Below are 16,119 nucleotides of genomic sequence, written 5' to 3'. Positions count from 1 at the left end.
ACAGCCAGGAGGAGGGTGAGGGGACTCGAGAACTAGAGGTAACATGTCCTGGTTGGATTAGGAACAGGACAAGGACATTTGTACAGAATAAGGAAGTCCGAGTAAAGCGTGGAGTGAAGATTAAGGTTATCCGAAAGTGGCGAGAAATTTGAAAGGGAAGGTGGGCGTTTGGATTTGATTCCTCTGGTTTTCCTCTGCTGTAAACCGGACGGGGTACTACCTGCCTCACGGGATCATTGTAAGGACTGAATAACACAGAGGTTACTCTCTCCTGCTCAGAAGCGTCCTTCTTCCTTCTCTATGCCTGTGCGATTCAGGGACCGAGCCCTCTGTGTCACTCACTCGAGCTGGTGTTAGTGCTTCCTCTACCGAGCACTGCCCTGGACTGCAGAGATCAGGGAAGCAGGACGCAGCTCCATCTGGGGGTGTGCAGTGGGGGAAGTGCAGCGGGCTGCGGGGCACCGGCGAGATCTCAAACCTTGGCCCGCAGGGAGGACTTCGGGTTTAGCACAGAGGCCTCAGGCAGAGGAACAGGGCTCAGTGGGAGCGGGGAGACGCCGGAGACGGACGGGAGCTGCAGGGCGGGCAGGGCCCAGGGCAGAAGGGCCTTTACAAAGCAGGTTTAGCCCAGTGTGTGCGTCGGGGGTCCTAGCTCTAAGGGACCTGGGATCCCATCTAAGCGCCCCCTCTTGCTTGCTGTGTGAACTTGGGCAAGTAGCTCCACAGTGGGAAGACACACAGCAAATGCTCCGTGTGAGGAATTTGGACTTTATCCAGAGGGCATGGGGGAGGTGCTGCAGAGGGTGACGTGGTCCGATTTGTGTGCCGTGAGTGTACTGTGTAGGATCAGTCATGGGGCACTGGAAGCCGCTGGGGAGCTCTCGCGGTGATCTCCGTGCTGTCCCATGAGCCGCGCTGGCGTGTGGTGTGAAGGCGGCAGAGGGACGGATGTGACAGCTGTGCGCTAGCAAGGACCGCCAGGGCTCGGTGGTTGGCAGTGGTGGCGAGAAGGTGGGAAGCAGGGAAGTGACCTGGGCCGCCAGGGTCCGTGGCGCCTCTCACTGGGCGGGAGGCAGCGGGAGGAACAGACAGAGGGCGTGGTGACGAGTGGATGGGTCACGGGTTTGTCACCCGTTGGGAACCCCAGGGCTCTGGGAGGCAGCAGGTGCACGTAGGGCTCTAGGGCTCAGGAAGAGGGCCAGACGGGAAACATGACTTGAACGTAGGCATCAGTTTGGGGACCACGGCTCTGAAACCTCAAGGGGCAGGTGTGGAGGGTCAGTGCTGCTGCTGTTAGCATAGCTTGGGGTGCGTGGAGGGACTGCGGATGGGATGAACTGGGGTGCTCTGGTCCCCTCCTGGAGATGCAGGGTTCACCACACCTTCTTGCTACCGAGCCTGGAGCACAGAAGCCTATTTTGGAAACACCGTGTCGCCAGGGGCTCAGGGTGTCTGCACTCGCTCCGGACCTGGAAGCAGAAGCAGGCCTCTGCTGACAAGCCGGCTTGTTTGTTTCCTCTGGGACCGGGTGGGCTCGGGCCCAGGGTCCTGGCTCTGGGAGCGCAGCTCATTGCTCTGCTTGTGCCAGCCACGGGAGGCATGCATGGAGGAGGCTCCATATGCTGTCGGGGAGAAGAGTGGTGGGTGCGGGCTCCGCGGTGTAGCCCTCAGCTGTGAGCCGAGAGCCCGTCTCTTCGCGCTTCCGGTGACTCTGTGATAAAGACCATTTCTGTTGCACTCCCACCGGGTTCCATGCCTACAGCTCACCTCTGACGGCTTCACAGCACTGCCAGTTGTATAAAAAGTGGCTGCGGGGAGAGGAGTGTGGGAAGGAGGCGGGGGGTGGTGGTTATGAAAGGACAACAGGAGGGTCCTCGGGTGTGGGAACTGTCCAGTTTCGTGATGGCGATGCTGGCTCTGTGAACCCACACATGTGATAGAATGGTCTAGAACTCCGTACAGACACACCTTGTGCTCAAATGGGGTCAAGGAATGCTGGGGAAACCCCAGTTGCACCCGTAGGTTGTGTCCGTGACCGTGCCCTGGTTGGGATGCCCTGCTGTGATTTGCCCCATGCTAGCAGGAGGGGCCCTCGATATGACCTCCTACAGTTGCGCACGTCTGCAGCAAACGCTGCCGCACCTCAGCTGGGAGAAGAGAAGTAGCTGCGCTGTGGCTCACCCGCTCGGGGGCCCTGACTGGCGGAAGCCATGAAAGCCTGTGCAGGGAGCGCAGCCGGACAGAAGAGGGAGCCGGGCACAGAGCCCAGAGCAGCGCTGGCATCTATGGCCCAGGAGAGGGGGAGATTGAGGAAGAAAGCAGGAGGGCGAAGGGGACCACCTGAAGAACGGGGTCTCCTGAAGGTCGTGGGAAGAATATTTTCAAGGAGAGAATGGCCAGGAGACCGTAGAGGTCAGGAAAGGGGCTTTATCCATAGTTTCCAGCAGCAGGGAGCCTGCGACTGGGACGAGCTCCATGAGGAGCACAGGAGCGAAACAGGTGGGGGAGGAGACAGACTGAGGTTGGGGCTTGGGGTCAGAAGTCGGAATACCTGGGGGCGCCTCGGTGACTCAGTCGTTTGACTTTAGCTCAGGTCATGATCTCAGGGTCGTGAGATCAAGCCGTGTGTCCGGCTCCTCACTCAGTGGGGAGCCTGCTTGGGATTCTTCCTCTGCCCCTTCCCATCCCTCTCCAAAACAAATGATAACTTTATGTTTTTACTTTTTTTTTAAAGATTTTATTTATTTATTTATTTATTTGACAGTGAGAGAGGGAACACAAGCAGGGGGAGTGGGTGAGGGAGAAGCAGGCTCCCCGCTGAGCAGGGAACCCAATGCAGAGCTCGATCCCAGGACTCGGAGATCATGCCCTTAGCTGAAGGCAGATGACCAAGCCACCCAGGCGTCCCTAAAATAAGTAGATAACTTTTTTAAAAAGTTGGAATACCTGCTTCAAAGGTTTTAGAAAGAACAGCTACGGGTTCTGTGACAAGGGCTGCGCTCTGGCAGACCTATGCGGCCGTCTCTCTGATGGCAGGGAAATGATGACCCAAATCATGCTGGGGATCAGAACGGGCGCAGACCGTCTCCTTGCTTCGCAGGTGGGAGAGAACGGTTAGGGGTTGGAGACCCTCCTGGGAGGAGGGCTCTGAGGCCTCCATGGAAAGGTTTAGAAAGGCAGGGAGAGCCGCGTGAGCTGCTCAGAAGAGAGGGAAGCACTTGTCCTTGGGGAGATGGGGTGTGGTGTGCAGGTGGTTGAGCACAGGCCCCGCTGGAGGGGTGTCTGAGCAGTCGTCCCTCCTCCTCCCTCCAGTGTAGTCCTGCACCTTCCGTGTGTCCGGGTGGATGGTTCCGGTCCTAGGAATTCTGCAGTGAGCAAAACCGTCACCACCGTCATTCTGGTGTGGGGAGAGATGACAAGCAGACATTACACTGTTAGGTGGTGATGCAGGTTTTTCTTTTAAGATTTTTATTTATTAGAGAGCACAAGCAGCAGGAGAAGCGGGCAGAGGGAAAAGCAGGCTCCCCGCTGAGCAGGGAGCCCAACGTGACTTGATCCCAGGACCTCAGAATCATGACCTGAGTCGAAGGCAGATGCTTCGCCGCCTAAGCCACCCAGGCATTCGAGGTGGTGACACAGGGTTTGTAGAAAACGCAGAATAAGGAGTTAGAAACGGGGTATTTAGGGCAGGATGGCTATTTTGGGAGGTAGGTTCAGGGCAGACCTTCTCCAGGAGGTGACCCTGAGCACATACCTGAAAGCAGTGAGGAGTGAGCGACCACACATTGGTCCAGGGCACTTTCCAGGCCAAGGGACAGCAGGTGCGGGCCACAGGTGAGTGGGCTCATCCTGCCTGGAAGTCAGCAACTGGCACGGAGTAAGGGCAGGGGGAGGGTCAGGGGAGTGAGTACCCTTCGCTCCCTCCTGGGGGTTATAGGAAAAATCGCGAGTTCAGTTTTGAACGGGTCATGTTTGGGATGGCCATCCTTTCACTGACACTGTCTGGTTTGCCTCATCTTCACCCAGTCCTTGTGGAGCTGTGTGTATTACAGACAACCTACACGGCACTTGTGGCCTGTGACTAACACTGTCGATGGGATGTATGTTTAGCTGCTCTCACATGTGCCTCATAAAATTGTAAAATATAAAATTAAACTATAAAATATTAGTAATAATACTCTTTGCCTCCTCTTTTTAAATCCTCTTCTCATGGTGTTTCAGGTGTTCTGAATAACCTGTCTTGGTTTCCAGCTTTTAAAATACAAGTAAGTACTTACTCGTGTATCACTCAGAAGTTGCCACTTTCCTTCGCCACCTGACATTTCTGTCTTCCTTCTGGCCAAGTAAATCCGCATTTTCCCAGATCCGCATCTGGTATGCCCCTCAGCCTTCCTTGCTTCCTTCTTGAAAGTTGTTCTTCCTCCGTAGCCTTTTTGCTGGGCCTCACCTGCCTAGTTCCTGCCTCTGGCCGAGCTTCGCATGCTCCGGTGTTGGTTCAAGGTTCTCCTTACGCGGGCATGGTCGTGTGTTTGTGACGGTGACACGTGTGTCTCCTCCTGGTGTCCTTGGGATGCTGACAGTGCAGCGACCTTGGATGAATGTTGACTGTATTTTGAATAAAGGACTAAATAGGATCCTGCATGTCTGTATTTTGTCCTCACAGAGGCTTGGGGAGATTGAAATGCGTGCAGGGTATTGGTCAAGTCTTCCATGAGCTCAGTGGTTTTTAGTCAGTGGAAACCGCAGCACTGTCGGCGAGGTGCAGCCCCTCAGACGTTTGCAGATGGGCCGTTAGGCATGAACATCAAGGGAGCTCCTGACGTTTTATTAAGTTTCCGTCTGTCTGGTTTGCTCGTTGATCTGTGTCACTTCCTTTGCCTTTCACTGTCTGTGGCCTGTGTGGTTCTGGAAGTCAGACCATTGCTGCCTGAAATCTGCAGGCTATGAAGATGGGACAGCCTGTGAATTCACAGGGAAGTTTAAACTATTATTATTTTCCTCCCCATTTCTAAATTTTCCTGCCACTGCTCAGCGCTTGGCGGGGCCAAGAGCATCATGAGGGAAACTGTTGTCCACAAAGACCCGGAGGAAAACAGCCCTGTCGGAGGGCCCTGCTTTAGAAGCGGTTGGACGTGCACCAGCAGTGGGGGCTGGGAGAACACTCGTGACGTGTACAGCCTGGGGGGCTGTTCGCACACTGTGGTTGCGTGGCGGCTAGCATGGAGGGGCTCCGTCCACTAGCCCAGGCGCGGCTGTGAGGGGAACATGGACCACAGCCACCTCGGAAATGGAAGCGAAGGAGCTGGGAGCATCTTTCTTCCTCCAGGAAATCGCTCATGCCAGCGCACCTGGGTCTGAGAAGGAAGGAGGAGCCCTGCTCCTGCAGAGCCCGTGAGAGCAGCTGGGCTCCTGTCCACTCGGTGGCATGGTCCACGTGCCCATGTGAAGACTTTTCCCACTTTCCTTCCAGAAACCAGTCCTGAAGCAAGCCCTTATCACCGTACTGCAGTGGTGTTTCAGTCACAACTTCAGCATCCGACTGTATGCCTTGGCTGCCCTGAAGAAGGTCTGGAGCATGTGTAAGGCGCTGCGCGTGGAAGAACTTGAGGCGTTGACGTCTGTCATTGAATCCAGTCTCAACCAAGTGGAAAACATGCCCGGAACAGGGTAAGCAAAGCTCACACGCTTCCCCTTCCTTCCAGCAGCACAAGAGGGGATGGACAGGGGCCTCGACCTCGTTAGCTTCCCATTATTCCGTCGTGCTCTGACAGCAGAGCTCGGACCAGGCCCCGTGGGAGCAGGGCGCTCTTTGCTGTGTGGTTTCCTGACGGCTCTAATGTGGTCAGCTCCCTCACCACCTTCTTTGCTTTCTTATCCTTGGTCCTTGTTCTGTAAATAATCTTGTACACACCTTCAGATAGCTGTCTTCATATGGCTGACGGTTACCGTCCTCTCTTGTCAAAGAGGTGCCGAGGAGCAGAAGGGTCTGGCTTTAAAGACATGCTCTCAGCCCCACGGCTGGGCTAATTAAGGACGGAAGCTTTTTTCTTTTCCTTTTCTTAGAGACTGTCTTTATTTCCCAGAGCGAGTCCCACACAGATGCTCGCCGTTGAGCAGGTGCGCTGCTGTGCTGCGGACGGAGCAGGGAAGGCTGCTGGGCTCCCTGTGCTCCCCCGGCCCTGCTCCCGCCGCACAAGGGCAGGCAGCATCTCCTAGTATCTGCAGGTATCAGCTGATTTCCCCGGCTCTCAGGGAGTTGCTCTTGTTTTACTTCTTTATTATTATTATTGATGACCACTATCCAGGAATGCCCAGATTTTTATAATTTTCAGAGACCCAGACACTGCCCATCAATATAAGAGGTTCCTTTCAGACCCTCAAAGCACTCACTAATTTTTATAAACAGATAAAGGTGAGAAGCAGTGTATGAAGCGTACAAAATAGTGTTTGGGAAACCAGTAACCTAGAGGGTCTCTGCTTGACCATCAAGGTAACAGGTGGCGTAAATGAGACTGTGAATCCTTATGAAGCTTTGTGTGGGGTTGGGATGGAGGATTCCGTGGCCACAACTACTACCTTCTAGCCCTTCTGCCTGCTTCTACTTTGAACACATCAGTTGAAAAGAGGCATTTAGGTGACTGGGTAGTCACCTAAATGAAGAGGTTTTGGTGGTTCAGGAGGAAGAGCCTCAATTCAGCAAATATAGATACTAAAATATAACTACATGGGCTACAACAGAGAAAAATCAAAGAGGAGAGTTAGGTGGGGGACATAGGATAGATTACAGGGGAGGGACACAAGTGCAGAGGAAGGGGCTGGACGCCTCTGATGCATTGTGCACGGCTGGGTGTTTAGAAAGCCAACCCAAGCTCTGGCCCCAGCTAATCATTAAAATTAGTTGCTCACCGTGGCAGTGCCTAGAATCCCCACCCTTCCAGGTATGTTCCGGCAGCTGGAGTTCCTGATCTTGTCGGGCACCCCTGAACAACCTCTTGCTCCTTGGTGGGTGGGTATGTACACACTGCAGCCCCTCAGTGGAAGGACGTATGGGGGAATTGAATCAATTTGACACGCGAAGAGGCGTTGTCAGTTTATGGTTTGCTCGGTGCATAAACCGTGATTTGTTTGGTGTTGCAGTGTTTTGGTTGGTGGTTGATGCTATTCAAAGTTCCTTGGTTGCTCTGTGTTGATTTCTGAAGACAGTTGGTTTGGCTCCTTTTTTATTAAGCAGTAAAACACTCTTTTACGCAATACCATTACTTCTAAAATCCTAGTACCGGGTAGGAGACATACCCAGTAAAAAAAAAAAAAAGGACCCCGGGCATTAGACCATCGCTGCTCTTCGAACACACGGCAGAATCGTTCTGTGCAGGCTGAGTCCTGGGTCCTCCGCGGCAGGCCCCGTGGATGCCCTGGCCTCGTGTGGCTTCCGATCGCTTGAACAGGACAGCACGTAAAAAGTCCCCCAGTAAAGTAACTTAGATCGTGGCAGGTCCTCCAGTGGGAAAGTAAAGATTGTGGTGAGAAAGTGCACACTCTTTTCTAAGTAACAGAACCTGTGAGTACCCTATAAAGGACGGTGGGAAGGAGGCAGACAAGGTGTGGGGACGGTGATCTCTGGGCAGCGCCGAGGCAGGCGTGTGCGACTGAATGGGGCTGGTCTGGCCCGAGAGCCGTGAGTGTGGGCAGTGGGACACCAGGGGGCTTAGGCTCCTGGGGAGCGAATGGTTTAAACTCAGGAATGACCTCACCTGGTTTGCTTTTGCCATTTTTTTAAAGTAGGAGGAGCAGATCAGAGGCTGGCCGTAGATAATGGGAGAAAATCGTGTGTTACATGAGTGGGGTGCAGAGAAACAGACGGGTTTAAGGAAGTGAAATGAGAGCCTAAAAGCACCCACTGGATTTAGCGAGAGCCCAGTCAGCAGCCTCGCTGGTGGGGCCGACACAAATTAACATGGCTTAGAAGTGGTGGGACGATATGCCACTGTTCAGTCCGGGGATGGGCTCATTGCTGTCTGTTCATGTCTTTTCTGTACCTGAATCTATGAAATACTTCATGTCTTTAGTTTAAAAAAAAAAAAAAAAACGCTGATGAAGAAGGTAAAACACAGGCAAGTCATAGATAATTCTCTCCAAACCTCCTCCGAGATGGTCAGCAAGAAGGTTGTGGATGTGTTGTCTGAGGAGGCTTTGCTTTCATTTGGTCACATCCGTTGTTTTCCCTCAGGGTTCCCGGCTAGGAAGTCGGGCGGCACAGAAGGGTGTCAGACCCAGGCCAGACCGTCTCCTGCCCCCGGTCCCCGTCCCTCCTGCGCCCAGAGGGGTTTCTCTCCTGAGGGGTTTTCTTCCACAACCGCCTGCTGCTCCCTTGCTCTCCCTCTCACGCCGACCCGAAGGCACTGTCGGGCGCTGTCGCACATGGCTTCCTTTGTCAGATGGGACAGATGGCCCTTTGAGCAGGCTCTGGAGCAGCGCGGGGACAGTTCAGGGAGCGGGATCCAGAGCACACGCTGGGTACCGGGTGTGTCCCTTGAACAGAGACCCCTGTGGCAAGGGGACAGGCGGGTAGGTGGTAGGAGGCGCCAGAGGTGAAGGCTCCCTTCCTCACCACAGTGCTGCGGAGGCTCCACGGTCAGGCACAGAGTAGGGGGGCGCTGACGGGTAAGGGAGGCTCAGCGGCCATCATGGGAGAACTGTCTTGTAGGAAAATGCCCCAAAATTGCTACTTTGCTTTGGGCTGTTGATCTTGATTTTAAACTGACACCTGCCAGTGTTGTTCTGTAGTTTTCATCCCTACAGCCTTTGCTTTTTAGTGGCAGGTGTGTTGGGACTTCACAGCCTGCTCTGGTTTGGGAATGCTGGTTTAGTTGGGCCGTGTGTCATGGATCTTCGGAGAAGAATAGGTGTTTACTGCTGGATGGAAACCTGAAGACTCCATGCCAGATGTCTTACATGTGCCCTTTCAGAATGCTTTCTCCCTGAGCCTGGAAGCCGTCCGTCCCGCAGGCCGTCGGTGCCCGCGGATGGCCTGTCTGCTTCCCATCGCCTCTGACAGAGCACCGGCCTCTGCACCATCTGCTGGAGGGTTTGCTCCTCGTTGTCCAGCTGTGAAACAGTCCTCTCATTGTCTTGGACTTGCATTCGAAATGTCAAATTCAGTGTCCATTTTTAAAGTATGTTGATCTTGGAGGGAAGGGTGTATAAGTCTTCAGATAAAATTCACAAAATTTTCCATTCCTTCCAAACTCTGCAGTACCTTTATGTGATTATCTAATTGATTCCGTGTCATCTCACTTGTCTGTACCTCATACCATACGTTTCACCCTCAGGAACGCCAAGAAGAATTGGCAGCGCATCCAAGAGCATTTCTTTTTTGCCAGTTTCCACCCAGTTCGGGATTACTGTCTGGAGGTGAGTGGAGAGTGTCCTTTGTAAATTCTTGACTCTGTCTTTAATCCCAGCGCCTCCTTTCTGCCACAGTTCTTGGAAAATTACAATTAAGCGATTTTTTTCCTCTTACAACATCACCTTCACATTGTAAAGTTCTAAGTTTAATTTTGTTCCTTCGTGCAACGACTTGCGTTTCCCTCATAAAGGGTGGAAATGGGCGAGTCATTGTCACTTTCTGTTTCTCAGGCCGTCTGGCTCGTAAACCCTGGAAGGGGGAGTATTTAACTCTAAACAGAAATCTGTTCTGACATTAAAAGGGAGTGAGTGAGAACATTTGTGCAGGGGAGATTTTGTCGTAATGAAGCCCGTTGCTAACGAAAGCGAAACGATTTGTTCTTTTGATACTGGCAGTGTTTCGGTTCTGGGCGACGAGAGAATCTTGTAGGTCATGGCACACCAGCACCTCATAGCCCAGGGTGTTCGTGTAATTTTAAGAACCATAAACATGTTTAGTACAATTAGCATGAAAATTAATATACCAATTATTAGGATTGTGTGAATCGTATCACTTTCTTTCTTTTTAGATTCTAAATGTAAGGTTCTGCCTTTGCATTTAAAACACATGACCTGGGACCTTTCCACAGGAACTTTAGCCTGCCGTGCAGGCGCGATCCGGGGGGGTCAGTTACTCAGAAACTGGCCTTTTAAAAGAATATCAGTCTTGTATTGTGAGGTATTTGCTACAGAAGGTCCTGCGCTCTGTGGAGCTTCTGTGCACTCGTGTTGCTTTACTGGAAAAATGCAGGATTTTATTTTTCAGGTATTTTAACGCGCTCAGTTGTCTTCTTCTGCACCCGGAATGCATTGTTGGGCACCTTTCTGAAGGCCTCGGAATAGATCTCTAGGGTCAGGTCAGCCCCTCCTGTTCCGTCCTGCAGCAGAACTAAGTCCGTTCTTCCCCTTTGGCTTCATCTCTGTCCCCGACGCCGCACGTCCCCCTTCGGGGTGTTTCCTCCTCCATCAGCGACAGGAGCTGTGGCTGCACGTGGTGGTAGCGTGACGGCCTGGGAGGACCCTGCCTTGCTCTGCATTTGCACCGGGCCGTTCCGGCCCCGTCCGCATCGCGTGCCGGTCGTCACGTGGAGCCCGTGTACACAAAGCCAGTCTTTACTGCCGAGGCCATTGGGAGGACATGTGCCTCATCACGCGTTTTCTGTGTCGTTTTTAAATCGCCTGTTACTTGTGCTTCTGTTCTGTGAGCGCCTTTTCACCTGCGCTGACTTCCTCTCTGGTTCCATTTTGGTTTGTAGGCAAGAAAAGGCCAGGATTGCCTGCATAGTAACTGGGCGGTTACCATGCCCAGCGGCATCACACTCTGGTTTACACAGCCTCAAGGGGCTCTTTAACCTGATCCTATCCTCTTAACCAATGAGGAGGTTGAAGCCAAGGGAGGCTAAGTGGTCTGGCTGACATCACAGCTAATACACAGTTGAGACAACGTTCAGATTCAAATTTGTCTAATGGTAGCCAGAGGAAAGATTTGACATCAGAAGAACTGAACCTTGATTGTCTGTGGAGGAGTTCGGTTTTCAGCAAAGGGCACTGATAAGTGTTGCCTGATGCTAACATTGATCAGTCCTAAAACACTTCTTGTTTTTCTCAGGAGTGCGGTGGTTTATTACATACGGTGAGAAACACCCAAGTAGATCTGCCTGCCCTCAAGCATTTCCTAAGTTAACCTCCCGATGGCTTAGAAAAGATGAGAAATGTGGACAGACAGTTCCTCCCAGATATAAATGAACGTATATAAGATGGCCACTGTGATAGTTTGGGAGAATAGATCAGTAAGAGTAAATAAGTTGTACTTTAAACATGTTACCATGTATTTCTTTGTTATTTTTAAGAGGAAAAAATTTAAATTTTACAATTCTCTTTTCAGACCATATTTTACAACCTTCCACGCCTTTCAGGCCTGGTTGAAGACGAATGGATTGCCATTGGTAAATTTACCAGATTCACAGACATCCCCTCAGATGCAGGATTTCAGTGGTACCTTTCACCGACTCACCTCTGTGAATTGAAGCCGGGTGACTGGGCTCAGCAGGACGTAGGTAAAGAAGTGTTTCCTTTTTCTCCCCTTGTTAACTTGGTTAGCCTTACTCGTTTCAGTCCTTGAAAACAGAGAGGTGATCGTACCACTTCTCACTGATGTGCTGAAGTCTGTTCCTCCTCCACTTAGAGGAAAGACTGTGAAAAATGGTGCTATAACTTTGGTATTTTTAATTGCTTGGCTTCACTATAAAAAGCCAAGGAGAGCCTAATCTGCTTTATTACATAAAGCTAGTAACTTCGCTTTTCCTTGAAATATTACTGTTAATTAAAAAGGGTCCGATTATGAAATCTCATGTCTTGGCCCATTTAGGAGTAAAGCAGAGCTTTCGATTCTCGTCCCCCGCGGGTCTGGTGGGACCTGCTCGTCTGTTCGGCCTTCTTTCTCCTGTTTCTGCACCTTCTGTGGCATTGCTCCCCTTCGCCTTTCTGAAGGACCCACATTTCTGTCAGCTGCTCGCCTCCTCCCCATCCCCCGCACAATCCAGTGACCCCTGGAAAACCAAGGACCGGGTCTCCCGCCCGTTCTGGAAACCACAGCGAGTGTTAATGGTTGTGGAGCAGCGGGCTCCCATTCTCCTCGCCGCGGCCACTCCTTTGGTCCTCGTTCTGGCTCTCCCTGACCCAGAACCACCGAGAATCTTTCAGAAAATCAGAAACGGTCTTTGTCTCCTTCATAGAGCCCAAGTGGGCGCTCTTCTCTAAGCACACCTGCCCTGCATGGCACATTCATCTAGCTTCTTGCTGTCCTGATTTTCCTCCTCCATCTGACCTGTCTCCTCTTTAGGAGTTCGTCTTTGTCCTGTATACTGGTAGTGCTCTGAAATTGTAATGTTTTCAAGAATTCTTTGGACAACTTGTGTAAAGTAGAGATACTTGGTTCCCCCCCCCTCCCCACACATACTTAGATTCTAATTCAGTGTGTGTAGAGGAAAGTTCTGGAAAAGTGCCTTTTTTAAATCAAATACTCTGGATGGTTCACTAATACATTTTAAGACATAATCACCTTAAATTTATTTATTCCTTCAGTCAAGACTTCTTGCCTCCTCTGTGCTAACAGAAGGCCAAGTCCCTGCCCTTAGGCAGCTTATACTCATTTCTGCACAGGAGGTACCATAGACACAAAGCGGGATGGAGGTAGTGACCGAGGATCAAAGAGCACTTTCTCAGGAGCCGACACTGAGTAGGACCTCGGTGAAGCGAGAGCAGTTGAGCGAATATCCGGAGGGAGAGCTTTCCCAAAACAGAGGACCTCAAACAAGGAGATCCGGGGACTGAAGGTGGTGACCAAGCTGCTTCATCAGTGTGGTGGGGACGGCCCCAGTGGGGCGGGCTGAGCAGAGACCGAGGAGAGAGGACGACAGCACACATGGGCAGCTGGTTTGCGTTGGGTCACAGAGCGGAGCTGAGAAACAGATGTCTCTCGGGTGGGGAAAAGGCTGAGGGGGTCTCTGTTTTGTTTGGTGGAAAAAGGAGGGAGTGTTGCAGTGCTGTCTTTATGGGAAGACTTCAGCGTTAGTATCCCCTGGATGTTTTCACTGGCCTGGTTTCCTCATTCTGTGTGCTGTCCCTGAGCTTTTGTGTTCATTTCCCCAACTTGAAACCACCACCTACATAATGTAACTTCTCATCTTTCTCTCTGGCCTCTTTCCTGAGCCTGCTGGACATTGCACAGATACCCAGAAACTCTTGAAATTCAACATATTTGAACTGGATTTCCCTTGCTGCCCACACTTGCCTCCTCTATAACCCCTTCCGTCAGTGGTGCCACTCGGTCACCAGAGAAGTCATTCTCCTGTGCTGTATTCATGTCACCAAATTGGGGTGATTCTGCCTCCCAGATCTGCCTGCTTCTGCTCTTGCCTGGACTTAATTTCGACTGTCTTTGTCTTTGCTGGGACTGGCACAAAGGCCCCAACTTATCCTCACCTCACTTTGACGAGGGTTTTTCCTAAAACACAAAACCAGCGCTGTTATCCCCCTTTTTAAAACCCTTTAATGGCTCCTACCTGCAGAGTAAGTTCTTTATCATTCCATACAAGTCTTTTATGATCTTTTTATGTTCTGGACCATCACGTTCCATCCGCGGCACACTGTGAGCTACAGCAGAGTTCTGCCACTGCCCGGGTCATGGTCCTCCTATGCCCTGTGCACATGCACACCTGTCCCTACGGTCTGCACTGCCCTCCCACACAAGCTGTTTGCACACTCCTCCCTGAGCCTTCCTGGGTCTCTCTGCCCGTCCCTCCCTCCCACAGACATGGAATCCCTCGCTACAGCCCCGTGTTCTGGTATTTGCATGTCTTGTCTGTCCAGGTAAGCTCTGTGCTCCCCAGCGGCTCAGTCAGCAGTCTGGGGTAGAGCCGTTGAGGAACAGCCTGGAAGGGTAGTCTCGGTCCTGTGCTACAGATCAGAATGCTGCATCAGACAGGTTAATAACATTCTGCACACTCGTAGCATTGGTTAAGGGATAATTGCCTCAGAGAGCATCATCATTTTTCTAACTATCAGTTGATCATTTTATTTTATTTTTAACATAAAATGTGTTGTTTCAGGGGTACAAGTCTGATTCATCAGTCTTACACATATTACTCATTTGAGGGAAATTCCCCTAAGTACCTGTAAAATAATTTAGGATAAAGACTGTGTATGTTTGTTTTCAGGAATACACTGTTGTGTATAAGATACACCATTACTTTATGGACCTTTAAGAAAAAAATGCTAAAATCATACCAAACTAGGTCTGAGATGCTTCCCGTTTTGGATATGCTAAAATGCAGACAAAAGCACATACTCTGTTTTCATGAAATGTTGTAGTATATTAGTTGTTAGAGTTGAATTTGGAAATTTAAAATTACTATTGAAGGGGCGTTTGCATGGCTCAGTCGGTTGAGTGTCTGCCTTCAGCTCGGGTCATGATTTCAGGGCCCTGGGATCAAGCTCTGCATCAGGCTCCTTGCTCAGTGGGGAGCCTGCTTCTCCCTCTCCCTGCTGCTCCCCCCTGCTCATGCTCTCGCTGTCAAGTGAATAAATAAAATCTTTAAAAAAACATTTTAATTACTTTTGAAAATAGCAGTCATGTCTGAATTCAAGTCCAGTTTTTCTGTTAATGAATCTCATTCTGAACTGTCATTTTTAACTCTTAACTCTGTGTGTATGTGAATAAATAAATAGATTTTCATATATGGGATTATTTCCTTTTCCTTCTCAGGTTCTCACTTGGGCGAAGCAGATAGCCAGTCTGAGTGGACGGATGTTCAGAAGAAGATTATCCCCTGGAAAAATAATGCTCCAGATTTAGATCTGGAGCTAGTATTTCAGGATCGAGTTGCCAAGCTTGGAAAGTCAATTAGCAGACTGATTGTAGTGGCCTCGCTCATTGATAAACCAACTAATTTAGGAGGTAAAATTACAGTTTTCCAGGGGGCTTGCTTAAAATCTGTAGATCCTAAAAACTTGTATTGAGTCCATTGCCATTTTGCCCAATTTGCTCGTTTAACCCTGCTGGGGAGCATCAGGGGGATCCGTGGCCAAAGAGAGCCCGGGGGAGGACTGCCACCAGGAACCATTGTCCTTCGCGCGCAGGACTGTGCCGGACCTGCGAGGTGTTCGGGGCCTCGGCCCTCGTGCTGGGCAGCCTGCAGTGCGTCGGAGACAAGCAGTTCCAAGGCCTCAGCGTCTCCGCAGAGCAGTGGCTGCCTTTAGTGGAAGTGAGTAGAAAGTAATTTGTTAATAAAACGCTGATTTGCTGAAATCTTCTGTGGTTCTCTGTCTTCAAGTATTAGTCCTTTTGCACTACTTTATATTGTAGCTTAAACTAACACTCAAAGTAAAATATACCCTCCCTGTTCCCCCATTCCTTTTATTATCTTTCACTTTGTTGTATTTTTGGAATTTTTTTTTTTTAAGATTTTATTTATTTATTTGAGAGAGATTGAGAGAACCAATGGGAGCAAGAGAGGGAGAATCAGACTCCTCACTGAGCAGGAAGCCCAGAATGGGGCTCCATCCCAGGACCCTGGGATCATGACCTGAGCTGAAGGCAGACGCTTAACCGACTGAGCCACCCAGGCACCCCCAGAATTCTTTTCTGTAAAATATATCCGGTTGCAACTCAGGAATACTTTTAATAAATATATTTGATGTTGGGGAGGTTTTTTCTTCTTAAATTTTTTATTTCTTAAAGATTTTACTTATTTACTTGACAGAAAGAGCAAGGGAGGTAACACAAGCAGGGGGAGTGGGAAAGGGAGAAGCAGGCTTCCTGCTGATGTCGGGCTTGATCCCAGGACCCTGAGATCATGAGCTGAGCTGAAGGCAGATGCTTAATGACTGAGCCACCCAGCTATAATTATAATTCCTATTCCTTCTAAAAAGACTTATTAGTCTCATAGAAGTTTTTTTGAAACTGATTTTACTCCAAGTAAGGCTGTAAATGAATAATTTATTATTCTGCTCTTGTTAAACTCACTTTAAGGTAAAACCACCTCAGCTCATCGATTTTCTGCAACAGAAAAAAACAGAAGGTTACACTGTCATTGGTGTAGAACAAACTGCGAAGAGTGTAGACCTGACTCAGTACAGCTTTCCGGAGAGATCTCTGCTCTTGTTGGGGTGAGA

At 50.4% G+C, this 16,119-nt stretch overlaps 1 protein-coding gene across 4 annotated transcripts in view; it reads left to right on the top strand.

The window, feature by feature from the left end:
- Window positions 1-16,119, top strand: part of TARBP1 (tRNA guanosine 2 -O-methyltransferase TARBP1) — an 85,326-nt gene that overhangs the window by 68,527 nt on the left and 680 nt on the right. For all 4 annotated transcript variants that reach the window (XM_082720702.1, XM_082720701.1, XM_082720700.1 and 1 more), the window contains exons 24-29: window positions 5,471-5,667; window positions 9,330-9,411; window positions 11,330-11,501; window positions 14,711-14,902; window positions 15,085-15,209; window positions 15,977-16,113. In XM_082720702.1, the coding sequence (XP_082576828.1) occupies window positions 5,471-5,667; window positions 9,330-9,411; window positions 11,330-11,501; window positions 14,711-14,902; window positions 15,085-15,209; window positions 15,977-16,113 (905 nt within the window). The remainder of the gene's footprint in view (window positions 1-5,470; window positions 5,668-9,329; window positions 9,412-11,329; window positions 11,502-14,710; window positions 14,903-15,084; window positions 15,210-15,976; window positions 16,114-16,119) is intronic.

The sequence above is a fragment of the Mustela nivalis genome, assembly GCF_964662115.1.
Source record: "Mustela nivalis genome assembly, chromosome: 2".
NCBI classification, from domain to species: domain Eukaryota; kingdom Metazoa; phylum Chordata; class Mammalia; order Carnivora; family Mustelidae; genus Mustela; species Mustela nivalis.
The sequence above is the reverse complement of the archived record's forward strand: the minus strand, read 5'-3'. Positions and strand labels throughout refer to the sequence as shown.